Source organism: Dermochelys coriacea, chromosome 1 (genome assembly GCF_009764565.3).
Source record: "Dermochelys coriacea isolate rDerCor1 chromosome 1, rDerCor1.pri.v4, whole genome shotgun sequence".
Lineage (NCBI taxonomy): Eukaryota > Metazoa > Chordata > Testudines > Dermochelyidae > Dermochelys > Dermochelys coriacea.
In genome coordinates this window covers 8,016,447-8,042,556 of record NC_050068.2, presented here as the reverse complement: position 1 = coordinate 8,042,556, position 26,110 = coordinate 8,016,447, and the positions used below count along the sequence as shown (strand labels likewise).

At 51.3% G+C, this 26,110-nt stretch overlaps 1 protein-coding gene across 11 annotated transcripts in view; it reads right to left on the bottom strand.

The window, feature by feature from the left end:
• ARRB1 (arrestin beta 1) overlaps positions 1-26,110 on the bottom strand; it is a 182,037-nt gene that overhangs the window by 6,548 nt on the left and 149,379 nt on the right. For 2 of the 11 annotated variants that reach the window (XM_038404921.2, XM_038404906.2), the window contains 10 exons: positions 23,532-23,591; positions 21,871-21,938; positions 18,127-18,262; positions 17,575-17,659; positions 14,140-14,212; positions 12,482-12,619; positions 11,352-11,435; positions 7,271-7,294; positions 3,153-3,223; positions 2,268-2,319 (listed from right to left, as the gene is read on the bottom strand). In XM_038404921.2, the coding sequence (XP_038260849.1) occupies positions 2,268-2,319; positions 3,153-3,223; positions 7,271-7,294; positions 11,352-11,435; positions 12,482-12,619; positions 14,140-14,212; positions 17,575-17,659; positions 18,127-18,262; positions 21,871-21,938; positions 23,532-23,591 (791 nt within the window). The other 9 variants (XM_043504010.1, XM_038404912.2, XM_043504008.1 and 6 more) reach the window with 5 other exon arrangements.

The following is a 26,110-nucleotide window of genomic DNA, read 5'->3' as shown; positions in this document are numbered from 1 at the left end:
CACCCCCTAAACCTGTTTAATCCTCTCGGCTTTTTTCATCTTCATAACCAGGGCTGAAGAGGAACTAAGGGTCTTTTCATCAGGAACTGTGTGGCATATAGAGAGGGCAGAGGGGCGAAGGAATATGGGTTATGCAAGATGGCGCTTGCTATAAAAATAACCAGGGATGAGTTGCTAGGCAGTGCATTAGCTTTCCTGCAGTTAGGCAGATTAAGCCTGTTTAAAGGGGTTGTTTTTGCGTTAAAACACAGAAATTGATTGAGTGGAATCCGCTCTCACAGGAAGGCCTGCAGCCGCTGCAAGAGGATGTGTCCGAGACAGGCGGACACAAACCACTGACTGACGCAACCCAGTGCAGCTAGCACATGGATACAAAATCTAAACAGGGGATTTGAGCATCACACTTTAGCTCAGAAGATGCACTGGACACCCAAGACCAGGGGACACCGGGATGATGTTGTGGGTCCTCCTGCCAGCTCTCTATATTGCTTAGTCTTAGGGAAGTATTATCATAGTCAGGGTTTATAGTGACATTGAGTACAGTATACAGGATGTACTTCCTTTAGTAAAAAGTACATCAGCCTTTGGGAAATAAAGGTATTTCCCGTGAATTGTCGACTCAAAGCCTTACTACTGGAACTGGATCCCAAAATTCCAATGGGGTCGGGGGATCTAAGTACCGGAACAGGGATGGATATAAGCAAATCTCTACAGTGATATCATCAATACAGCTGATTTGGCTTCCAAGCTACCAATTTGCTAGATAGGGTGGAGGGGACGTGGAATATGCAATAAGGAGCAGAGAAGGCAGAAAGAAGGAGAAAGCGTTTCCAGCAGACAGGTACCAGACGAATTCTGATGAAGAGAGCCCTGAATTTCCATGCCGTGTGGAGAATTTACTGGCTCACAACTCATCTGGGAAATGGCTTTGATCTAACTCCCAAATTAAATACATTTTCACTCTGAGGCGGGCAACACAGTTGAATTCTGTTAAAAGGAGTGATGTGGGCATCTCTCCTCCACAGCGTCAGGCCACTTGAGAACAAGCTCCTTGGATCACATTGTACGGAGAAGCCAGATTTCCACACTGCCATGACAGTGTGTTTCTAACAGGCATCTTCGTACCAAGGCAGGTCAGCCAGGCTATTACACGTTCTCTAACATTCAGTACTGTATGCTTTTCATGGCCCCCAGAAAGGCGCAAGAGCCTTTCTCGACTTGGACAACATCACAGAAAACCAGTCAGCCCAAATCCCCACTCATCTTTCTAGGCAAGGGGTAAATGCGTCAGGATCTAGGGGTTCTGGAGTTTGGAAATCTGGCTGACACTCTGGGTGCCCATCCATAGGCACCCAGGGGTGGGATTTTGCAAAGCCTCTAAGTCTTAGGAGCTTTTCAAATCCCAGCAGCCATATTTCAGCACCTCAATAAGCAGTCTGGTTTTCAGAGGTGCCCTATAATGCCCTGCACCCCAAAATCTCAATCAACCACTGATCTGGGGGCCCCCCAATTTCTAGGCCCAACTTGAAAAGCCTGGGGCCTGGTTTTCAGCAGCACCGAGTGTCCATGGCTCCCACTGAAGGCCACGAGAGCTGCATGTGCCCCTCTGAGAAGCCAGGGCTTGGTGATGCCACATCATGTTACCCCAAAATTTGAGGCACCCAAAATCAGTGACCACTTCTGAAAATTTGTCCGTTAGCGCCTGACTTGCACCTTGGTTGCCTGCGACAGCAGGGGCTGGACTCAGTGAAGTCAATGAGAGCGGCTGTAGATGCTCAGCCCTGCTGAAAAATCAGACCCCTCTTAACAGTAGGTGGCTAAATATGGATTCAGCTTTAGGCACCCAAGGGTGGCCTATGATTTGATCCACAGAATTTAACATCTCCCTCAAGCGACACTCACTAAAACCAGATTCCACTGTGTGAAGTCCAAGGCCGGCTGTGACAACACAATGACATGGATGCAACAGAGCAAAATACAACTCAGAGACAGAGAAGGTGGTTTCTTACTATGCTTTTCCTGTTGCAAAACTCATGCAAGGTGGTTATCATGCCAAAAAAGAAAGAAAAGAAACATACACCCCATGCATTAAAGGTTACGTTCACGTGAGTTAATCATTGACTGTTACTTGGAAATGATATTGACCGAATTACGTCTAGCTGAGTTAGCTGGTTATTGAGTTACATGCAAATGAGTTGATCACTGATTGAGTTCATATGCAAATGAGTCAACATTCCCATACAGGCTCTAGGATGATTTTAGCTTACTTTGTGTCAAGCTCTATGAGATTTGTATCTATGGGAGCTTCATTCTCTGGAACTAAACACAGGAAATTATTGCACATGGTTAGTTACTTGACAAAATAATAAATAACCATTACACAGCTTCTTTCATCCCACAGCACCACAAGCTCTGGGCACAATCCTGCCATCCTTGCTTGGACAAAACTCCATTGGAAATCAATGGGAATGGGATTTGCACCAGACCAGGACTGAAATGCTACCATCTCTGGCGTGGAGAGTGGCAATCAACCCATACATTGCATAGGATAATACTTAGCCCTGCCCTGAGTGCAGGGGACTGGACTAGCTGACTTCTTGGGGTCCCTTCCAGTCCTATGGATTCTATGGCAGCACTGGGGAGAGGAAACTTTTGCCATAACGCTGGAATCAACACCCCGACTCATATAAAGAGAACCACGGATCTTTACCATCCACATGGAGCAGCCAGCGAGTTCTCCTATGGCAATCCACATGGAGGTCAATTTATCTGCCTCAGAAGGATGAAGGGCCTACACCACTTCTACTGCATCATTTACACAGGCAAAGGGACATTTGCAGCTGTGTCACTGCACATGCAACGTGGTCTCTAGGCGATTCCAGGATCTGCAGGCCCAGCAGGAGCCCACACACTATGGGACTTTCAGCTGCTACTAGTCTGACTCCTCCCTCCCCGCCAGTATGCTGCTTGTTAGTGTTTACACGGACCCCTTTTCGAACACAAGAGATGGTCTGAAATCTCAATTCCGGCACAGGCCAATTCTGTATCTAACAAACCCACCCAGCCAGCGACACCCCTGCCCGGCTGGCTTGGTTCAGAACAGCAGAGCAAGTCCCGAAGCCAAGAGGGGACTAAAAACGGGTTCAACTCACCATCCCGGTGCAAGGGTTCTTCCCTGGGCTTGGGGTGCATAAGTGTGAAAGGCAGTTCCACAGCAACATCACTGAAACAGACCCGGAGACCCGGATGAGAAGCGATGGATGAGGGCGACCAGACCTGCGGGGGCTTTGATAGCTGGCTCCAGAATGACACGGCAGGTATTTTTAATTAAATTCTCTGTCCTGCCCTGGGATGGGCCCGATTCCTGCCCTCAACTGAAATTCCACCACTGACGCCCACAGAGCAGGCTCCGGCCCTGAAGCATGGTGTATAGACACTGAGCATCGTAGTGTGTCTACATGGTGCTGCTGAGGAGAGCCAGCTTTGAAAGCAGCTCTCTCGTGCCACTTGCTGGTGGATTGGAGTATTTTGGCGGCCGCAACAGATTGAAGACAGGTTTCAGAGGGGTAGCGGTGTTAGTCTGTATCAGCAAAAACAGCGAGGAGTCCTTGTGGCACCTTAGAGACTGACGGATTTATTTGGGCGGGACTCCTCATTGTTTTTAACAGATTGAAGTATTTTTCCAATTGCAAAAGAAGCATTTCATCTGGAGTGGAGGCCAGATTCTGCTCCCTGTAACATCAGTGTAAATCCTGCGCACTTTGATCCTGGATTTATAGTCACCATTTTGATTCTCCTCTCACACCCATGTTTCACTAGGAGGGTGGTGAAGCACTAGAATGGGTTCCCTAGGGATGTGGTGGAATCTCCTTCCTTAGAGGTTTTTAAGGCCGGCTTGACAAAGCGCTGGCTGGGATGATTTAGTTGGGGTTGGTCCTGCTTTTAGCAGGGGGTTGGACTAGATGACCTCCTGAGGTCTCTTCCAACCCTGATCTTCTATGACTCTATGATTCTAAGGCAGGTGGGACTCCGTTGAAGTCAGTGGACTATCACTGTAGCAGCTACTGTAGTGATACTAAACCACATGCTGACACATGGACACTGAAGTACATGGAGTCTCAAGGAGTAAAGCTGGAGCTAATGAGAACAGTGTTATACCCCTGAAATGATAGTGTCTCCTCTCTACCCCTCCTATAGCAGGCTCAATGGCCTTGGCTGTTATAAAGGCCTGAGAGCCCTACTCAGGATGAATTGCCAGTCATCTCCCTCGAAGCATGCTCAACGGCTGTAGGGGCAGAAGCGGGAGAGACTCGGAAAGCTAAGCTGTGCGTCTCTATACTAGGAACTTCTGGATTTGGAGAGAGTCCGAGAAGCTCTCTGCAGCCAGTTCACTCTGAGATTAGCTGCAGGGCTGCTGCCCCTCTAGACCCCGTGAAAACAAAGATGGCCAAGTCAGTCTGGTTTTCAGTGCTGATGCAAGGAGATAGCCTTGCTGACTGAAATCTGGCTCAGTCCCAGCATAAATATGGGATCAGCAGAGACTGGGCGGGTTTCCCCCACACGGCCCACCTCTACAAGTGAGAGGGAAGATCAGACTCAAGGACCCATTCAATCCTTGGCCTCTCCACCAAAGGCTGCCAACAATGAGCCAAATGTGAGAACAGCTTTGGGGCTACCTGTCTCTGATGGAGCAGACTGAGGCCACATGCTACCTACACCTGGCCAACGCACAGCTGTCAGGTGGTAGCAGCTCTTGACCCATGCTAAATCTGAACTGGCAGCCACAAGATGCCAGGTGCTCTCTCTGTTACCAACCCAAGCGGCCATCCAATCCCCATCACGAAACAACAGGAGAGAAGCCGGTTGCAATGGTGGAGAGGGAGATTGTCTGAGAAGGAACATAACTCAAGTCCCCCATCTCAGAAACACGTCCATCACATAGTTAATGCGTCCATCGCATGTATTGCGGCTGGTCTACCTAGAGTGCCTCTCGCTGCAGCATTGACTCTCCAAGCCACACTAAGCCATACACGGGGGCATGTGCACAGTGATCACGGGCTACTGAGTGAGGTGGAAAAATCATATATACACGGACAAGCAGCAATCACACATCAGCCCAGGCTCAGAAGGCCAATCCAGGCAGCCAGTCTGAGCTCAGCCTGGGAACATATGGTTTTTGCAGCTTACCCAGAAGGAGGTAAACGACAGCTTTAGTTGTGATTTCTAGTTGTGTCCAGACATGCTGTAGATGGCACCAGGCTCCTCTCACTGCCCTACATAATGTGTGTGAGGTAGAGTTTAATACGTGATAAAGCCATCGCACGGCGTGACATACACATTTCTGAATGGAAAGGCTCGATTCATGCCCTTGCATGGTCCCCATCATTAGCACCAGTTATTCTTCTCCTCATTCAAGCCGATTCCTCCCAGCACAGGTAGACAAGTCAGGGCACGCAGAACGTGCAATGTAACAGACCAAGTGGTGATCGACAGGGAAGGCCAGGGAAGGAGGACAGAGAAAAGGATAGGAGTACTTGTGGCACCTTAGAGACTAACAAATTTATTTGAGCATAAGGTTTTGTGAGCTACAGCTCACTTCAGCTCACGAAAGCTTATGCTCAAATAAATTTGTTAGTCTCTAAGGTGCCACAAGTCCTCCTTTTCTTTTTGCGAATACAGACTAATACGGCTGCTACTCTGAAACCAGAGAAAAGGATGCGATAGGAAGGTTGCACAAAACTTCTAAGTCTGTGCTGCACTGACAAGATCTGCAGTTTATCCTTTGGATGTCTGGGACATTTGCAAAACGGTCTCTAATTAGTTGCAAATTAAATAACCAGCTGGAAAACATCTTCCTACAGACTTAGGAACAGAGACGAATTGAAAGACATGGGACCAGATGACAGGTCATCCCAGCCTCACCGGCTGTCCAGCATTTGTTTATTCTCAGGGAAATATCGGTTTCTATTCTTTGTGGCTCAGCACCATTGAGTTGGCAGAAGATCAGTTCCACTGGGCTCCCTCCCTTTTCCCTTTTCACCTCCCTTCCCTGGGCTCAAAACTGTTTTGTGGCTAGTCACTTGCTGAGACGGTCTCTGTGGAGAGACCTTCATGCCGCAGCAGCAGTAAATCTTTCATGGTGGCCTATTGGTAGAGAACAAATCCAGCCCTGCTCCCGGACTCTGCACGGCCACTGTAGCACTTTCGTGAAGATGCTACTACACCCTTGGGAGAGCTTCTCCCATCGGTCGGTGAGTCCACAGGAGGCAGTAGGTAAATGGACAGAAGCAGCTCTCCCATCGACGGTGCTGACTGCCCCGAGGGGGTAGGTCGCTGGAACTGCGTCGCTCAGGACTGTGGACTTTTCACACCCCTGTGTGAGGTAGTTTTACCGACGTTCGTTTGTAGTGCAGACCTGGCCAGAGATGTACTGGTTTTAAATGAGAGACACTAGGCAGGTGAGGTAATATTTTTTACTGGACCAAGGCCTGTCGGTGAAAGAGACAAGCTTTTGACACAAAGTTCTGTGGAACTCGGAAGCTTGTCTCTTTCACCAACAGAAGTTTGTCCAATAAAAGTAATGACCTCACCCACCTTGTGGCTCTCATCTCCTGGGACCACAGCACCACTGCAAACAACCGTGGAGGGGAGTTTTTAAATGACAGCAGAGATTCTGAAGAACAAGACAGCAGCTCAGAGACCTGCTGGTTTACCATACGAGCACATATCAACTGTCTCCGCGCCTTTCCCCTCACTCACTCAGAGCCAACCTGCCCTGGGCCAACAGGAGAGTGCTGGGAGCCACCACCTAGTTCCCCTCACTCTGCAACCCCTGGGCACGGCTGCTTTGGGCACAGAGCACCTGACAGCACGTCAGTGAAAAGGCTGGGTGACAAACCCAGTACGTCCCGACTGGTAACTCAAATGCTTACAACGACCCTGCAGTTATATAGGCAGCGTCCCTGAACTGACAGAGGGCAGCGCCTTCCAGTCTGGGGATTGCTAAAGGCAGTAAATACGGAACTGAGTGAAGGGTTTATCGGCAGAGTTTGTCATCTTCCTCCCGCGGGGAAGCCGGGAAGACATGCTGGGGTTTGGGTGGAGAAGGAACAGAAGGAAAAAGAAAAGACCAAGTGGATGAAGGAAAAGCTGGCGAGGGGTGACCAGGATGAGGAGAACAAAGGAGGAGTCTGAAAGAGCACAAATGACAAAGCCGGGCTGCCAGCGTCCGCGTGGCACCACCAGAGCGGGCAGAGCTGGAAAGCGTTACCTGGATGCAAGATCTCCCAGCAGGCTGGCAGAGTCCAAAGGAGACAAGAAAATTAGTCACCAGTTTAAAAAAAAAAAAAAAAAAGCACAGGCAGCCAACAGGTCAGAACGCAGGAACCAGGCCCGAGATCAACTCCCGACTCCACAGCCCCTGGCATGATCACTCTGCCCTGAACGTGTGTGTCTAGCCCAGGTCCTGCTGGGGTCCCCCATTACGCCACTCTCAAGCGGGCCTCTCTATGACATGTGCCGCTTCCTGCCGTATCCGTGGGAACCAGCAGAGCAGTTTATGGGGTGCTCCAGGGCCTGAGGAGGAACTGGGGAAGTGGGGGCTAGAGACAGGACATAACAACCAGCCTTCCCCACCAGGCAGCTGGTAGAATCATAGGCATGTACGACTGGAAAGGACCTCGAGAGGTCACCTAGACCAGCCTGGCACGGAGGCAGGACCAAGTCCCTCAGTCGCGCCTGCCCATCAAAGACTCCTGACCTCTGACTTGCCAGGACCCGCAAGCAGGATGTCAGCAGATAACATCAGGGGAAGGTTACACAACAGATAAATGAGGCCTCCCCCCTACAAGCAGAGAGATCTCACGCCCCTACCTGGGAAGGGGTCATCACCCTGGGATCTATCCCGAGCAGGCCCCTCCCAGCCAGGTCCCACCCCACAGGTGGGAAGGGATGGATTTGGGACAGAGATGACGGATGTCCATCTCCAGGACTAGGGCTGAGAATCTGAGCATTCAGCTGGCACAGAGACAGAGGCAGGGCACAGGTGATGCGCTCAGCACAGCATTAGAGCCCAGACTGCCGAGGACAGTTAGCCAGAAACGGGCTCAAATCAGAGGCTAGATCAGAGCCCGCAAGGAGGGGCAGGGCTCAAGTAAGTGGGACGGGGGGTCAGAGGAGAGCTGGGAGCTGGCTTAGTAAAAGGAACTACAGAGACTAGTGCCGGATCAGAAGGCAAAGCTCCAGCCAAGAAGCCTGCCTCCCACTGAAGGAAACAGCACCATGGGCCAACCCATCAGCCCACACCCAGCTAGTGATGGTGACCAGCAAGTACCTAGCATCCCATCAGCCCCACAGGTGAGAGCTCCCTAAAGATCCAGGGGCTGCCATGGAGCATGTGGAGTTTGGAGTCAGGTCTCCACCACTGGGCAGCTCCCTGGAGCCACGGGTGGGTTTCTGAGCCACGTCCCTCCCAGTACCCGTCCCCAGTGGTTGCTATGTTGTGCCACCCTTTAGTGGCTAAGCATCTCCCCCGGCTGTCATTTGCTGAGCCCACCTGTCTGCAGGATCTAATCAGCACAACAAGGCCTCATCACATCACTTTCCCGCAGCTGCTTGCGATGGGTTGTCATGAGAGACAGATCCTGGTGACACAGGATTTGTACTACTAGAGCAGCTTCCCTGCAAGGATCTCAAAGCTCGTCACAGACATGATCAGTCGCTCTCTACCCTTCCGTGTAGAACAAGGCATCAGTATCACTAGCCTCTCTTCAGGCTCAGGGGCCGGTAACAGCAGATCAGTGGCAGCATCAGGAATTGAACCCAGGTCTTATTGCTGGCTGAATTCCTGCTCTCCCTGAGTTACTGTATAGGAAGGAGGCTCCTGAGGGAGTGAATCCAAGGTTCTCTTCACACCCCAGGTTGGCAGCCAGGACATGCCAATCATAGAATCATAGAATATCAGGGTTGGAAGAGACCTCAGGAGGTCATCTCGTCCAACCCCCTGCTCAAAGCAGGACCAATCCACAACTACATCATCCCAGCCAGGGCTTTGTCAAGCATGACCTTAAAAACCTCTAAGGAAGGAGATTCCACCACCTCCCTAGGTAACCCATTCCAGTGCTTTTCCATCCTCCTAGTGAAAAAGTTTTTCCTAATATCCAACCTACAGTGTGGAAGGTTTTTCCTAAACCTCCCACACTGCAACTTGAGACCATTGCTCCTTGTTCTGTCATCTGCTACCACGGAGAACAGTCTAGATCCATCCTCTTTGGAACCCCCTTTCAGGTAGTTGAAAGCAGCTATCAAATCCCCCCTCATTCTTCTCTTCTGCAGACTAAATAATCCCAGTTGCCTCAGCCTCTCCTCATAAATCATGTGCTCCAGTCCCATAATCATATTTGTTTCCCTCTGCTGGACTCTTTCCAATTTTTTCACATCCTTTTTGTAGTGTGGGGCCCAAAACTGGACACAGTACTCCAGATGAGGCCTCACCAATGCCGAATAGAGGGGAATGATCACATCCCTCGATGTGCTCCTACTTATACAGCTGAAAAATGCTGTTGGCCTTCTTGGCAACAAGGGCACACTGTTGACTCATATCCAGCTTCTCATCCACTGTAACCCTTAGGTCCAATGCCCCCTACAGAGACCCCACCACACTGTACTTTGGAAGCTGCTCTTAGCGGGGCCCTCAAACCTCCCCACCCCCTTCCATGGTAAACAAGGGGATGTCTACACTGCACCCCTAGCCTTGTTGCCTGATCCTTGTGATTGGTTAACAACAATTGTACTGACTGAAACTGATTTAATGAGCCGGGGGTAACAGGGTTCTTGCCCCGGAATCAGACTCCACAGAATAAAAACTGACAAGTTCAAAGTTTTGTTGGGAACCCCAAGCTGCATGGCAAAGACCTGCATGCACAGGGCACTGCCCAGCCTTAGCCACGGAAAGCTCCAATTCCCACCTTTCCCTGGGGACCTGGTGGTGCGAGACAAAGGACCAGCCCTGTCCCTGGCCTGCCTAATGCATCCAATGGTCCAGATTTGGTGGTAGATAACATTGAAGAGACAGAATCAAATATGCAAAGCTAGCTCCTGCTACACAGCCTATTATAGGGCCTGGGCGCTATCATGAATTTTCATTGAGAAGCCCAGCCTTCCATGTCCAGCTCTAACTAGCAGGGGGAGGGATCGCTCAGTGCTTTGAGCATTGGCCTGCTAAACCCAGGGTTGTGAGTTCAATCCTTGAGGAGGCCATTTAGGTATTTGGGGCAAAAATTGGGGATTGGTCCTGGTTGAGCAGGGGGTTGGACTAGATGACCCCCTGAGGTCCCTTCCAACCCTGATATTCTATGAACTTCCTCACCTGTATAATCTGGGGTGCCCTTATCCTAGAGGTTAGCATATTCATGCCTTGTAGCTCATCACCTATTGCTAACACAAGTTAGTAGTTAAACATCTGTCGCTGATTCTATCCGAAAATAGCCAAGCCCCGTGTCAGTTCAGTGCGGCTGCCTAGTAGCGTTATGTGCCAACTCCCTCTCTTGAGCAAGCTCTTCCTAGTTTCCCGAAATCTAGGGTGACTGCCAGACCATTTGATCTGTGCTACGGGTCATAGGCCTTGTTGATGAGGAATCAGGACTCTTAGCTTCCATATCTGGTTCTGCCACTGATTCGCTGCATGGCCCAGGGCAAGCTGCTCAGAGGAGTGTTGGGAGAATTAACCGGTGCTTGTGAAGTGCTTTGAGATCCACAGAGGAAAGGCACTGAGGCTTTGAGCCAAAGCTCACTGAAGTCACTCAGAGAAAACACTGCCACCCATTAAGAATTCACCTGCACTCGAGCCGGAGCAGGTCACAGCCAGGAGAGCGAGATTTGGAGCAACACAAGCATCACTGCAGGCTACAGTGTGTCCAAATGAAGCAGCCACGGGGAGCGGCGACCACACTACTCAGAGCATGTATTGGGCAGCCATGCAAAGAGTTGACCAACACATGCTGTTGGGCCAAAGCAAGGAGCCGATAGCCCAGCCCTGTGAACATTATCCCAATTCAGGGCCAGACAGAAGATTCAACAAACCCTCAACGTAAAAAACACCGCAAACGTTTCTTCCTTCATGAGTGTTTGAAAGCTCCGTGCAGCTTCTTTTTCAAACTTAGGGGCATGGCCACATGCGGGAGGGTGCGGCCATGGGGTGTGGCCATGTGCTGGAGGGTGTGGCCTATGAGGGTAGAGATTTAAGTGACTGGATAAATTTGCATCGAGTCGCCCTTGCCTTCATTTGGGGCAGAGAAAAGGTTGGTTTGATTTTTCTTGGCTGCAATTAGCCGCAGAAGGAAGAAGATACTCACCCTCCCCGAGACACCACCAGCTTCACTTTCACTTTATACGAGACAATAATTCCCAGGATCTCCTTATTGGCTCCATCTCTTAGTCTAGAAGTAAGGACAGATGAGGGATTTGTAAGAAAATGACTGCCAGGAGTTTCTATTAGAAGCGAGTGAAAATAGTAGCTCCCATTCCCCGCAAAGTACCCCAAACATAGACTCACAGTACCGGGCCGTTTCCCAACTCCCCGAATCTCACCACACTTTTGCAAAATGGCAGTTTCCCCAGGGAATCAGGCGACATTTTGAAATTTCACATATTTAAAAGGGAAAAGTGACTAACTGGAAAGGGATGTCAAATTTGGGAAACGACATCCTTTTCAGCTGCAAATAATAGGGGAAGTGAAAACCAGCCAAACCGTTTTTGGAGTGAAAATGGACTCATCGCTCTAAAAATCCCAGAGGCTCTCCCAGGCTCTCCTCTGATAACAGATGGAGAGAGAGATACACTCAAATGAAAATCAATAGAAAGTGAAAGCCAGGGGCATTAGGCATCTAAATACCTTTGTGAATCCCAAAGGGACTAGCTAAGGACCTTGGCTGAAGTTTTCAAACCTGGGTGCGCAGGCTCCTAAATCCATGGTGGGAACCTAGAGTGGCATTTTGGGGAGGGTCTACCTTTAAGCAGCCAGGTGTGAAAGTTTTGGCTATCATCTTTTTAGAATCCCAGAAATTAGCAATAGAAAGAGCTATCATTAGGTCTCCCATGCCATCCCTTGAAAGGCAGGCAATACAATTCTGCCCCCTAGAGGGTATTCTACAGGGCCCTGGCCAGGACCCTTTTAAATGTCTCACTTCTACGATATCTGATCCTGGTGCCAACACTGAGGTTCCAACCCCAATGCAGCAAAGCACTTGAGTACATGTTTAAGCCCACGGGCAGTGCCACTGAAGCCAACTGGTATTGACATCAACAGGGCTACTCATGTACTTAAGAGTTAAGGCTATGCCAAGAGCTCTGCAAGACTGGGGACTTGGCTGGTGTTTAGTAGCACCGGGATTCTTCACGACAGTCATTCTTTAGGTGACCCATCCGCATTGCTGGGAGAAACAAACCACTCAGACATGCAGGGCAGGGAGGAAGGAGCTCTCACAATGTGCTGGAAGCCAGATTGGTGTCTTCATGTTTAAGCTTCCCGTCCAGGGCCAGGCCCCGCTTCTCCCGGTTGTTGGCAAGAAAAGGGGTCAGTGTGTAGACTTTGCAGAACGTCGAACTCGGAGCCACCACGTCACTGAGGACAACAACGTGGGTGAATGAAACTGATGTAATGTATGGGACTGAACCAACACCTGCACCTCCCCAAGGGGTCCCAGATCTCCCATCTCTCTAGGAGAAAGGAAAACATCTGAAGCACAATGCAACGGCAAATACAAGCCTGATGGGTCAGCCCCATTGGGGATCATATGAATGCCTGACACCATCACGGTGATTCCTGGTGTGGAGCTGGGAAGTGGCCTCCTTTCTGTGACACAGCGAAATCCTTATGCAAGAACTACCCATGGGGCTCTGAACATGCTCACCTCACCTTTCGCAGAACAATCGCAAGATACGGTGTTTGCTGCAGATTCCTGACAACACCTGAAAGCCTAAATTCATCTACGAACCCCAATCTCTCGGAGCAAGTTGCCAGTTAACCGAGAGAATTCAGGCAGAAGCCATGTAAAGCTCAGTGGTTTTGATTGCGTTTCACTCTGAGTTTTGAGATGTGATCAAAAGCCAGTCTGAACAAAGGCTGCCATGGCCCCAAGCAGAGCAGAATCACTTTGTTGTGTGCAGGGTGCCCACGCAGCACTGAAGCTGTGTTACAATGTTAACAGCTTTCCACGGCGATGAAGAGTCATCACATACTGATGCCACATCATCGGGGTGATGCAATATCACAACTCTGAGCTATGTCATGACATGGCAATGCAACAGCCCTATATGCATCCAGCACAATTTAAAGGGACGTTTTAAAAATAGCACCGTGGGGCCTCCGTTTGTTGTCTCAAGGACTCCAGATCACAAGTCAAGAGATATTTCTCCACCAAACTCAGCCTGGGCCTACAAGTCAAGCTGGGGTCTTTATACACCGGCAACGATAAAGATCCTGGACTCAGAACTTGGCCGACAGGAGTGAAAAGTGGTAAAGCCATGGCAAATCAGCGGGACCAAGTTCAGAGGGGGTTAGCGGAAAAGAAACGGTACCAAAATTTCCTTTTAAACGAAACCCAAAATCAAAAGAACAGCAGCAGATCCCTTTCCATCCCATCCCATCACTCCACTTACCCAGTCAAAGTACTTGCTATGCCTCATAACAGGTCCACAGCTCTGACTCTCTAGCTGGGAGAGAGCCAGAGGATTTATAGAGGGCTTCCTGACTCAGAACCCTTTACACTAAAGAGAAGTCCCGCCTGTCTCTCTGGTTGATTGGCAGTTTTTCTAGACTATGAGTTCTTTCCCTCCTGGTTCCAGAGGGGCTTCACCCCATCACTTAAGCCTTATTTAAGTAAGTAAAGTCAGCTGCTCTGACTCTGATGCACACATGGGGGGCAGGGCTGTGGGGCAGAAGAGACCAGTTTTGCATAGTCCTGGAGATCGGTTCTTAAATGGTCCTCGAGCTTGTAGGAAGCAGAAGAGAGCCAGGAAAATCCGAGCTCCTCTGCTAACCTCGGGCTCAGTGGGGAGCCCCAGCATGGTGAGATGTGGCATGATCTCTGGAGACGAGCCACGGCTGTGATACTACCAAAGGAAGTGAGTGGGCATACTCACTCTGCCTCTTCCACAGCAACGGGGCATTTGTACTGAGCAGTGTTGAACAGGCAGATGTCCGCATACTGGCGCACTGGGGATGAGAGACAGACAGAGAGGGAAGGCCAAGGTTAGGGTGTGCTTCAGTGCAGCAGGCGTGAGAGCACCAGCCAGCCTGAGCCGTGTTGTTGGGCAGCTAGGGACACGTGGTGGCACCACAGGCACCGGTGGCTGGGAAGTGATAGGGTCCCAGCACCATTTCTGGGGATAGTGAGACATAAGGAATCAACACCCCCTTCCCCTATTCCTGGTAACTCAGCCCAGCAGTGATAAAGGAGAACGGGGACAGGAATAGACACCAGGCCCTTTAGTCCATAACATCTTATATAGCGTTTAAGGCCAGAAGGTACTTTTAGATCATCTCGTCTGCCCTCCTGTCTATCACACGCCATTACATTTTACCCAGTTACCTCCCTACTGAGCCAGTTAACTTGTGTTTGAGCAAAGTTAAACTTGTGTTTGGCAAAGGCACGTCTTCCAGAAAGGCAGCCAGTCTGGATCTGAAGACATGAAGAGATGGAGAATCCCTTGGGAGTTAATTTCAGTGGCTAATCACCTGCGCTGTTAAACATTTGAATCTTATTTCTAATTTGAATGTGTCTGGATTCAGCCTCCAGCCATTGGTTCTTGGTCTGCCTTTGTCAGCTAGATCAGTGGTTCTCAAACTCTTTGTATGGGTGACCCTGTCAGACAGCAAGCCTCTTAGGGTAACCTCCCCCTTATAAATTAAAAACAACAGTTTTTATATTTAACACTATTTTAAATGCTAAATTTATAATCCTATTGTTTAAAAAGAATTGACCTTTTCTCACCGCTTTGAAAGTATGACTAAACTACATTTTTATCTAATGATCATTATAAGCAGAAAACTTATTTTTTTAAATAGTTACTGTTTAATACTGGGGTGGGGAGACACATGAAGAAACTGTGTCAATATCACTTTTCACAACAGACTTAGTGCCTGATTGCCCCCCTTTCTTCTGTGCTGCTGCTGACAGCAGCGCTGCCTTCAGAGCTGGGCAGCAGCAGTGCAGAAGTAAGGGGGGCAACAGGCACGAAGTCTGCTGTGAAAAGTGATCTTTATATGTATGTTAATATCACTTTTCACAGCAGACTTGCTAGCTAGCGGGTCTGCTGTGAAAAGTGATCTTTGTATGTTTGTTAATATTGGCCCTCTCTTGTTGCCTCAGTCTCACCTTTTTAGTCTCAAGACAACAAACCTGCACAACACAATACTGCAACCCTCAGAGTCCAATTTCCTTACCGTGGTGATAATACACACACACACATATATATATATATTGTTGAGGAACAGTGATCACTGCTTGAGACATTTACAATACTTTTGGAAGGAAATGCACTATGTTGCGAGGGAAAGATGTGTGTAATTTTCTAAAACGCTAGATTTAAATGATACATTTTATAACAGTTGCTCTGTTTCATGCATGTACTCGTGACACCCACCTAATAACTTTAGGGGGTTGCGACCCACAGTTTGAGAGCCCCTGAGCTCGATCAAAGAGCCTATTTGCACCAATTATTTTCTCCCCATTAAAGTTCTTATACCCAGTCATCAAGTCATCTCACAACCTTCTTTTTGAGAAACCCAACAAACGGAGCTCTCTGAGTCTCAGCTAAAGCATTTTGTCCAGCCCTCAGATCGCTTCGTGGCTCTGCACCCTCTCCAGTTTCTCAAAATGTCCTGGTTTCACTAATGCTGTACACAGAGGTAAAATCGCCTCCCTACTCATGTGTAGGTTTACACATACTAGGATCACATTAATTCTTGTTGCTCCATCATTGCCCCACCTCTTACCACCCCTGCCCTGCCCCGTTCTGCCCCCTCCCCCTCCCCCTCCCTCCCTCCCAGCACCTCCTGCACACCGCGGAACAGCTGATGCTGGTGGGTGGGAGGCACTGGGAAGGAGAGGGAGGAGCTGATCTGCGGGGCTGCTGGTGGGTGCTGAGCACCCACTATTGTTTTCTGTGGGTGCTTCAGCCCTGGAGCAGCCACGGAGTCGGTGCCTGTGCCTGTGGGTACGTCTGCACTGAAACAAAAGACCCACGGCTGGCCCGGGTCAGTTGACTCAGGTTCGTGGGGCTCGGGCTGCAAAACTGCACTGGAGACATTCGGGCTTGGGCTGGTGTCTGGGCTCTGAGATGCCATGTGGGGGGGGAGGGTCTCAGAACCTGGGCTCCAGCCCAAGCATCTACTCTGCAATTTTACAGCCCCCCAGCCCCAGCCCAAGCCAGCTGATCCGGGCGCTGAGACTCAGGGCCATGGGGGTTTTTATCGCAGTGGGGCCATGCCCTGGGTGTTACTCCTCAGTCCTTACTGGCGCTGGCCATTCCTCCCCATTTACGGTCTCGTGGGAACAATAAGAGCACCCTGACCTCACTCATCAGCCACAGATCTCAGGTGTCTTTCCCCTACGTGCCCCTCCTCCGTGGCTGAGCAGAGTGATGGGCTCATCTCCCGTTCTCCGATCTCGCCTTTCCAGCCCCGTTTCCTCACTAGCCTGCGGCTGCATCTTCCTGTAACCGCCTGGCTCAAGGGCCCCCTGGGAAAATGCCATATGGCCCAGCTGGTCCCTGGAGTGGGAGGAACGTCCTTTCCCATGCTCTGTGAATGCAGCGCTGGTGGAAGGGGCTGGGGTGGCAGCCCTGGGGACTGAAGTGCTCCATGAACCGGGAGAGGTGGTCCTTGGAGTCAAGGCTGAGGCCCGAGGCATGTCAGGGGCACTGGTCCTGCCAGTGCCCCCACTGTGCCTGTTCTGGGGAGAACGCTATTTGGGGGCTGATCTGGCCCCCTTCAGCATGGTACCCAAGTCTCTCACAAGGGTCCAGTTTGCCCTGGCAGTCCTCCAGCGAGGTCGGGAAAGCACTGTGCTCCCTGCTTTGCGGATGGGGAGCTGGGCCTCCGAGGGGTGAAGTGACTCAGCCGGGGCCACCCAGGTAGTCTGTGGCACAGTTGGGAATAGAGGCGGTCTCGGCTCCCTGGCCCACCACTGCTCTCAGCCATGTGAGGGTCACCCAGCCGGACTCTGCCCTTAGGCAGACGGCTGGATGCTCCCAGAGCATGCCAGGGGAGTGGGGTGGGAGCAGATCTCTGGGGGTGCGGGAAAAGAGCCAGCCAGGAGGCGAGGCAGGTTGGGAGAAGATGTCTTGGGATAGATAATGGAGGAAGGGCTCCAGCGGGGTTGGATGGGGGAGGGGATGCTGGAAGTCAGGCAGTTGAGGGCGTGGGAAGGGGATTCATCATGTGGGGGAGAGGCTGGGGAGAGGGTTTACAGGGAGCGCAATGGAAGGAAGGGTTGGCCCAGCTGCGACAGCTTGTGACGGTCCCCTCCTGCCATTCTGCGTGATCGATTCAGGGAACGCGGGCGCCCCCTTTACCTGAGATTTTAATCTTCTTCACCGTCTTGTTTGTGTTGTTTGTCACGTGGACGTTGACGTTGATTGGCTCGCCATGATAGTAAATCTGCAGGAACAAGGGCCCCAGCCTATGTCAGCAGCAGGCAGGTGGGAGGGGGGCTTTCTGCCTGTGCATGTCAGGGCACCCCCCCCAATCAAGGGATGGCCGGGGGGCTACCCTCATACCAATGTTTATTAACAACAACCCACAGAAGGTCTCCCCCCAGCAAGAGCTGTGCGGGGATCAAACAGCTGGGGTCTCTGCCAACCCTTTGCAGCATCGGTTCACCAGGCCCTCATCCCAGGGCTGCACTTGGCGCTGAGTTAAATGCGGGGGGGGGGGCGTGAGGCCTTCCATGGCGTGGAACCCGTTTGCACCCACTGCAAATTTGGGCACCAGGATATATCCCCGGTATTTCCCTCGGGACCTGCTCCTCGCTCTAAGGGCTCAGGGCAGCCGTTAGGCACCGGCATGAGAGCCCCACGCAGCCGAGCGACACAGCAGCCCCAGGGAGAAGCAGGGGGGTGTCGTACCTCCTTGTCCAGGGACGCCTCCAGATGCAGCGGCTTGTCGGACATCAGGAACTGCCGGGTGGTCTCCGCCATGGGCTGCGGGCCCGGTCTCTCCGGCGCGTACTGCACTTTGCGGATCACTAGGCGCACGGAATTCCTGCCGGGACATAACGGAGGCAGAGGCTGAGCCCGAGCCCACGAGGGTCTGCCCCGGGGTGCCAGCAGGCTTCCCTGGCATCCCAAACTCGGACAGACCAATTAACCCTGCCATCCCCCCTCGGGAGGGGGGAGCATTTTAATCACCTCTTCCTGAGGGAAGGACTGAGACCCAGAGCCAGGGGTGGGATTAGAATGATGCAGGACCTGATCCAGTCCTGCCATGGCACCAACAAATCAAAGGGCCCCCCCCATCTCCCTCTCCCACTCCCCTCTTTTCTGGCAGTGCCTCAGGGCTCCACGAGCCCCTTCCCAGCCCAGGCCGGCTCCTTGGATCCCGCCTTTATCCAGCTGCAGGGAGAGAGGTGACGTGACTCTTTAGAGGCAGTGCTAAGGACAGAACCCAGGCATCCTGGTGCCCACACTCCAGCTCTAACCACTAGACGACTCAGTCTTTTGGCTTGTCTCAGGTCACAGCACATCAGGACCTTGCTAGGGGCAAATGAAATAACAGGTTCCCTGTCATCTCCTGACAGGACACACCCAGAAACACCAAGACGCTCCCATCGAGAAAGGCCAGCAGCATCTCCCCCCAGTGTAGGAAACGGTGTCTCAGGAGAGCCTCCGAGGTCTATGTGCAAGTCAGATGGCCACCAGATGGTGCACCTGGCTTTCTCACCCAGGGCCAAGCCTGGGTGGAGTCAGGGAACGCATGGTTTCCTTCTCGCTCTCAGGCACCTTGGAAAGGAGGGTGCTTCTCTGCTGTTCCCTGAGAGCAGCAGGCTGCTGGAAGCCCCTAGGAGCCATGAGCCACTGAGCTGGGTTCAGCGTTGACTCGAGCGAGGGTCAGTTCACCCAGATTACCCTGGGACCTGTCACAACAGCTAACCTTGACCCAACCTCACCGACAGTGAGATGGGAGGAGAAGGGGCCTTTGTCTTTGCTCTTCACACATTAGCAGCTGGCTTGGAAAGATTCGATTTTTATCTGTTGATTTCACCGGACACACACAAACTAACACAAAAAGATTTCCAGACGGCAACAATCAAAACTTACAGCTAGGCAAAGAAAGAGAAAGGCTGCGGGAGACCCTAGAGTTTTAGACACGATTTGGGTTTTAATATGCCTAAAGTGTGATCTTTTTGGAATCGCGGCATCTCTTGGCATTACATAACTATTGTCTGAGCCTCAAGAATTTCCTGTAACTGTGAGAATTTAAATAGATCAAAATTGGGAAAAATGCTTGGAAAGAAACACCAGTAATATCCATCCAAATTGGAAAAAATTAAAAATCGAATTCTGCCAAGCCTAAATCCGAGCACGGGGAAACCATAGGGACACAGCAGGCTTTCAGATCAGCCTCTTAATGAACTTACAAACACCCAACGCTAGCTACCTCCCCATTGGCTCTGGTGGCTTCTGCAATCGCAAGGGCCACTAGAGGGTGCTCAAAGTATTTAAATACTACCCAATTCCTATGCACTACCATGGGGTTGGCACCCACTACTACTGACACACGTGCCAACCCATCCCCCTCCCGGGTACCTCAGTTTCCCAATCTATACAACAAGGAGGATAATACTGATCTTAGATTCATAGATTCATAGATACTAAGGCCAGAAGGGACCATTCTGATCATCTAGTCCGACCTCCTGCACAGCCTCCCTCAAGTCAACCATGCCCCATGCTACAGAGGAAGGCGAAAAACCTCCAGGGTCTCTCCAATCTGCCCTGGAGGAAAATTCCTTTCCGACCCCAAATATGGCAATCAGCTAAACCCTGAGCATATGGGCAAGATTCACCAGCCAGATACTACAGAAAATTCTTTCCTGGGTAACTCAGATCCCATCCATCTAATATCCCATCTCAAGGGATTTGGCCTATTTACCCTGAATATTTAAAGATCAATTACTTACCAAAATCCCATTATTCCATCATACCATCTCCTCCATAAACTTATCAAGTAGAATCTTAAAACCAGATAGATCTTTTGCCCCCACTGCTTCCCTTGGAAGGCTATTCCAAAACTTCACTCCTCTAATGGTTAAAAACCTTCGTCTGATTTCAAGTCTAAACTTCCTGGTGGCCAGTTTATACCCATTTGTTCTTGTGTCCACATTGGTGCTGAGCTTAAATAATTCCTCTCCCTCTCCGGTATTTATCCCTCTGATATATTTATAGAGAGCAATCATATCTCCCCTCAACCTTCTTTTAGTTAGGCTAAACAAGCCAAGCTCCTTAAGTCTCCTTTCATAAGACAAGTTTTCCATTCCTCGGATCATCCTAGTAGCCCTTCTCTGTACCTGCTCCAGTTTGAATTCATCCTTTTTAAACATGGGAGACCAGAACTGCACACGGTATTCTAGGTGAGGTCTCACCAGTGCCTTGTATAACAGTACTAAAACCTCCTTATCCCTACTGGAAACGCCTCTCCTGATGCATCCCAAAACCGCATTAGCTTTTTTCACAGCCATATCACATTGGCAGCTCATAGTCATCCTATGATCAACCAATACTCCAAGATCCTTCTCCTCTTCTGTTACTTCTAATTGATGCGTCCCCAACTTATAACTAAAATTCTTGTTATTAATCCACCATGCCACAAGTGGGGACCAGAGTCTAGAACCTCTGGAGAGGGAGGCCTGGGCAGATACTACCTGAGCTTAATGACTCTGTGACACGAGGTGTGGGGGAGCCTATGAAGCCAGTCATGTTTCCGAGGGGGGAACAGCTTCCATGCTGCTCAGTGGGATGCCAGTGCTGAAACTCACCTGCTGTTCTCCTTCAGTGCATCTGCTCCATCCCCACCGTACCCCTGACAGGAGCTCTCTGACTAGCACTTCCACGAGGGTCCACAAACCACCCCCACCTGGCCCCAAGCGCTGTGTACCCTGACTGTAAGTGGGAGTAATCTCCGGGCTAGCGATCCACTGGGCGATCCAACAAGGGCTGCAAGGGGTTAGTGCAGGGCCCTCCCTCCACCTGCATGCAGCATGCCCCTCCAGGAGACCTCGGAGGGGCTAGATGCTACCCCAGAGCAGGGCACACCCAGAGACCCTGTGTGCTCCCTGCGGGCTGAGGAGGTCCTGCAGAAGCTACAGTTAAAGCGCACTGCTGCTGCCAGTTGCTGGGTGGGGGACAGGAGATGCTCGAGGGGATGATGGAGTTAGCCTCCCACGGCTGTTCAGGGGAGGGGAGCGAACGTTCTCAATCCCTGCCCACCCGTGAGCGACGGGATGCACTGCGGACGAATGGGAACCAACTGCCCCAGCATTACAGACCAGAGGCTGGCATGGCGAACGAACACAGCTGGGGCCCATGCTGCCATGCGGGCGGTTGGGGTCCAGACCCCAGTTCCCAGAGGGGCAGGCCAGACTCGGGTGGGAACTTCGCTCCTCGCTCCAGCTTGGGGACACTGCCGGCAACAGCTCTGCTCCATGTGCAGCTCCATGTCAGCACTCTCGGCTCCATCAGGGCCACAGCACCGGCTTCCCCAAGAGCTGATTTCTGAGGCCTGTTCTCAGCTGGCTGAACCGCTCTGTCCCCTGGCTCTGTGTTCTCTCCCCAGTGCCGCCGGGCGGCGTCAATACAAACATTGGCTCCGTTTACCTCTTGTGGATTTTCTCCTCCAGGTTCTCTGCACAGAAAGCTTTCACCTCGTAATCAACGCCACAGGCCTACAAAGCAGAACAAAGTGGGGAAGGAAGCTGGGAAATCATTTCTCCTGGCCCTTCCTTATCTCCCCAGCAGGGTCTAACAGCTGTGATATGTCTGTACGCGGTAAGGTACCAGCTGGAGCACGTGTGTGCGCCACTCTGCGCTCCTGGACTGGTTGCATGCACCACTATCCTCTATTTGAAGGCCTCAGAGCCTTGTATCATAGCCCCCATACTGCCAATGGAGATTCTCCTTTAGCTCATGTGGCAGGGGTCTGGGCCTTTCAAACAAAAGGATCTGAGTTCTAGCCCAAGTATTATCACGAAGTTCCAAGCGGTTAGCCCGCTTATGAATCCTAGGTATTATAACGTCTCCATTTGAGCTGTGGTCTCATAGCGATCACTAAGACCAAGTAACCAATTCCTGTTTCCACATGCTCCTACACTTCCACAAAGCTCATCTTCTGGGCTGACATGTTCAGGATCTGGCCTCAGTGTAAAGGGTCATTTTTCAGGAGGGAGGAATGTGGGGGAATTGGAGCAGAATCCCCATAGCTGGTTTGGAATGGTGAGTGAGTGGAGAAAACTCGACTTTTCCCCGCGATAGAAGAATTCCTGCCACTCTTTTCTACCTGCCATAGAAGGTGGCAGGCAAGAAGCACCTGAAAATCAGGCTGGTGCCAGGTGAAAACGGGGGTACAGACAATGGGGCAAACGATACCATGCTAAGTTTAATGGAGTTTATTACTATGGGATCATTAATATTCATGCAGAAATCAGACAACCTCGGGGCTGTTCTTGTAGAAATTGACCCTCCTTGCTCAGCAGATCTGCCTGTTGTGCGTGTCAGAGCCAGAGCTGCTGGCTTTAGTGACCACAACAAGTCTGGGCCCCCTTTAGCCTTGCAGACCAAGCAGGGCTCTGGGAGAGGAAGCTGGAGTCTGTTTCTTTTGGGGCATTAACAGAATTGTTCGCCATCCTCCATTTACAGGGCCATTCTGCAAGTCCATGGAAAGCAATGGGCTCATGTGGGGTAATTAAGGGTGTCTTTTGGCCTGTGGACCATTTATTTGGTTATGAAGCATAAGAAGGGAGGAACCCAGCTTGACTCTCAGATCCCGGGGGAGCTGGCAGGGCTGGCAGCACTGGGGATCTCTGTATTGTGTAGCGACTTCAATGTTTTTCCACCAGCGCAGCTGGGCCAGGATGATACTCCCAGTACTGAGAGTCCCTTCACAGAAATCTTTTTGTTTGAAGTTGGTCTGGAAAGGACTGAGACACAATAAATAAGGATCCCCCCCCTTTGCCGTTGGCTTACAGCCCCTTTTCAGAAGAGAGCCACCTCTTTAAGGCCACCTCATCATCCCCTGGAAGTTAGATGGAATTTGCTCCATGCTCCTCAGACACCTGAAGAGCTCCGAGTGGTGCGAGACAGCGCCATCGCTCCGAGACGCTGCTGCCCATTGCTGGGGCACTCAGAACGTCTGAGCCAATCCAGGCCTTCTGGAGAGACCCCCGGGATTGGAGGAGTCGGCTTAGCTCTCGCAATGTCTCTGTGGAGACGGGGAGAAGCTGGGAGCTACTGACCGACAGAGAGGACAAAAACCAAGTTACCTTCCCCGTGTCCTCCGGTCCAGGCTGCAGCGTGACGGAACATGGCAGGTTGGGAGGGATCTGAAACAGAAATCAAGGGCAGGGTTGGATTGTAACCAGGGGTAGCCCACAGAAGAGACCAAGTACCTGCCTGCTCCACACACACTCGTTATATCGTAGCCTGGGACTCTAGTGATCTACCTTGGAAGGATGAAGGGCTCAGCCGGCCTCCCAGGGATTTGAACCTGCACTTCCAGGGTGTCTCAGTGTCCCATGTTGGAGCAGGGTTGAATTTGGGGGCAAGAAGGGGAGTTACACCACGGGGGAATTTGGCCCCCATGCTGAGTGGCCCAATCCTGGGAGGTGCTGAGGCCTCCTACAGGATGTTGTACGCTCCTCTCTCCAGCCGAGGGCAGGTGCTTGGCATCTCGCCGGAGATGCTCGGCCCCTTGGAGTACTGGAGTCGAAAGCAAGAGACAACCTGGCCTGCATCCATGTCCTGGCTACTGAGGGTTGCTGTAGCCGGCCCAGCAAGCTGGGGTCAGACGGCTCATTAGAGAGCCCTGGCATCTCCCGAGTGTTTTCTTTCCCTGCCTCTGCAGAGCAGCCCCACACACATACCAGTGGGCTGCTTTCTGCCCTGCTGCTATCCCCAATGACCTGCACAGGTTCTCACTGCACCTCAGTGTGCAAACGGCTCTGTGGCTAAACCAGGGGTGATGGGCGAGCCCACAGCTCTGGGACTGTGACCCAGAGACCTCGTGGTGCCAGTTAATGAAGGCTCAGGGGGTGCAAAGAGTCCCCCAGGTCAGATAGATGCAGTATAATTCACTAAAAGGTGGCTTGCGACATCTCCACGAGTCACGGTAATCACTGTGAAACGTGTGTATTTAGAAGTGATGCGTCTCCAGTGAAAATTCTGTTTGTAAGGCAGGAAACCAGGAAGTAACAGACGCTTCCCTCCCTGTGTGGTCACAAGTGTATTGGGCATTGCACGTCTCACAACGGACACCTGTTTGCATACTGCACCAAGCACTCATGAACAGACTGTGAAATCTTCAAGAGGGGGCATTTACATAGATAACAACCAGCAGGAGGGGATCCTGCTCAGGAGTAAAGACATCAGATTGCTGGGCTATCTATGGGAATGCAGAGACATGCCCTGAATCTTTCATTGAGGAGGCAAGCGGGCAGCATGGGCTTGTCTCATGAATGGGAGATCACAGCTGAAGAGCTGTGAAAGGCTGGAAGCACCTCCGGCGAGCAGTAGTTAAGTAAGTCTAGGCTCTCGGAGGAGTGCTATGATTTGATTGTACATGTAAAGATGTGCTTCCAATACTCCTACTGGCGGTTACTTGAGTCTCTATACTGGTAAATAAGCGTTTCCTTGTTTTCACTGTAAACTTATCTAAGAGCTAGGTGTTAGCAGAGCAGGGACCTGAGGAGGACCTGGTAAGCGGGGGTGTCCTGCTTCTTTGGAATCAGCATACCAGGGGCTGGATGCTCCAGGGGGTGCTCGAAGGACTCGGGGGTTGGGGTGCACCTGTCACTGCGTAGGCCTAGAGGGGAGGGATTGAGTTGCCTATGGCCCGTGGGGCTGAGGAGCTAACCCCTGACAGGCACAGACAGGCTTCCTCATGCTAACGGCCAGTGGCAGCGACCCCGGGAAGCATCACAGTGAACATTCTGCAGGAGATGGAGACCCTCAAATCCCCCAAGCCCAGCTCTCGCCCACCCCTAGGGGCTGCTAATGAAACGGCATCACGGCAGCAGCAGTTAAACTGCATGGCCCATTTAACGAGTGTGCTGGGCAATGCCAACCGAAGGGCGACAGATGCTGGCACGGCAGGCCCCTCTCCGTTTGCGATGGCTGTCCCAGGGGAGGAGCGGTTCCTTGCTCCAGCTGAGATGAGTGGACAAGGCACTGTGACCTACAGTAGCAGCTCCACTGGTCAGCCACTAGAGGGCCCAATTATCCACAATTTAACAATAACAGGCCAGATCCCACCCGCTCCTGTAGTAGACCCACAACCTCTGGCTGATTTATTTGAGCATAAGCTTTCACGAAAGCAGATGCTCAAATAAATTGGTTAGTCTCTAAGGTGCACAAGTCTGCCTTTTCTTTTTGCGAATACAGACTAACACGACTGCTACTCTGAAACCTCTGGCTGAGTTACTGGCGTCGTCTAATCACGGGTTACAGACTTCGAGTTACAGAGAATCCACCATTTCCACTAGTTTAAACCTGCAAGTGACCCCATGCTGCAGAGGAAGGCAAAAACCCCTCAGGTTCTCTGCCCGTCTGACCTGGGGGAAAATTCTTTTCCGACCCCAAATATAGGGATCAGTTAGACCTTGAGCATGTGAGCAAGTCCCACTAGCCAGACCCTGGGGAGAGAACCTCACCCCGCTGAAGTCCAGCCACCTCGGAGGGGGAACACAGCACATGATAACAGCTGAGTGAAGAATGCTGGATCCAACTGAAAGCACAGATGGGAGAGGGGGAAATGTAGGCAGGCAGAACAGAATTACCTGAGTAGACATTATCCAGGGTGCTGGATCCGAATCTCTTACAAAACGTGCCAGGTGATATTTAATGA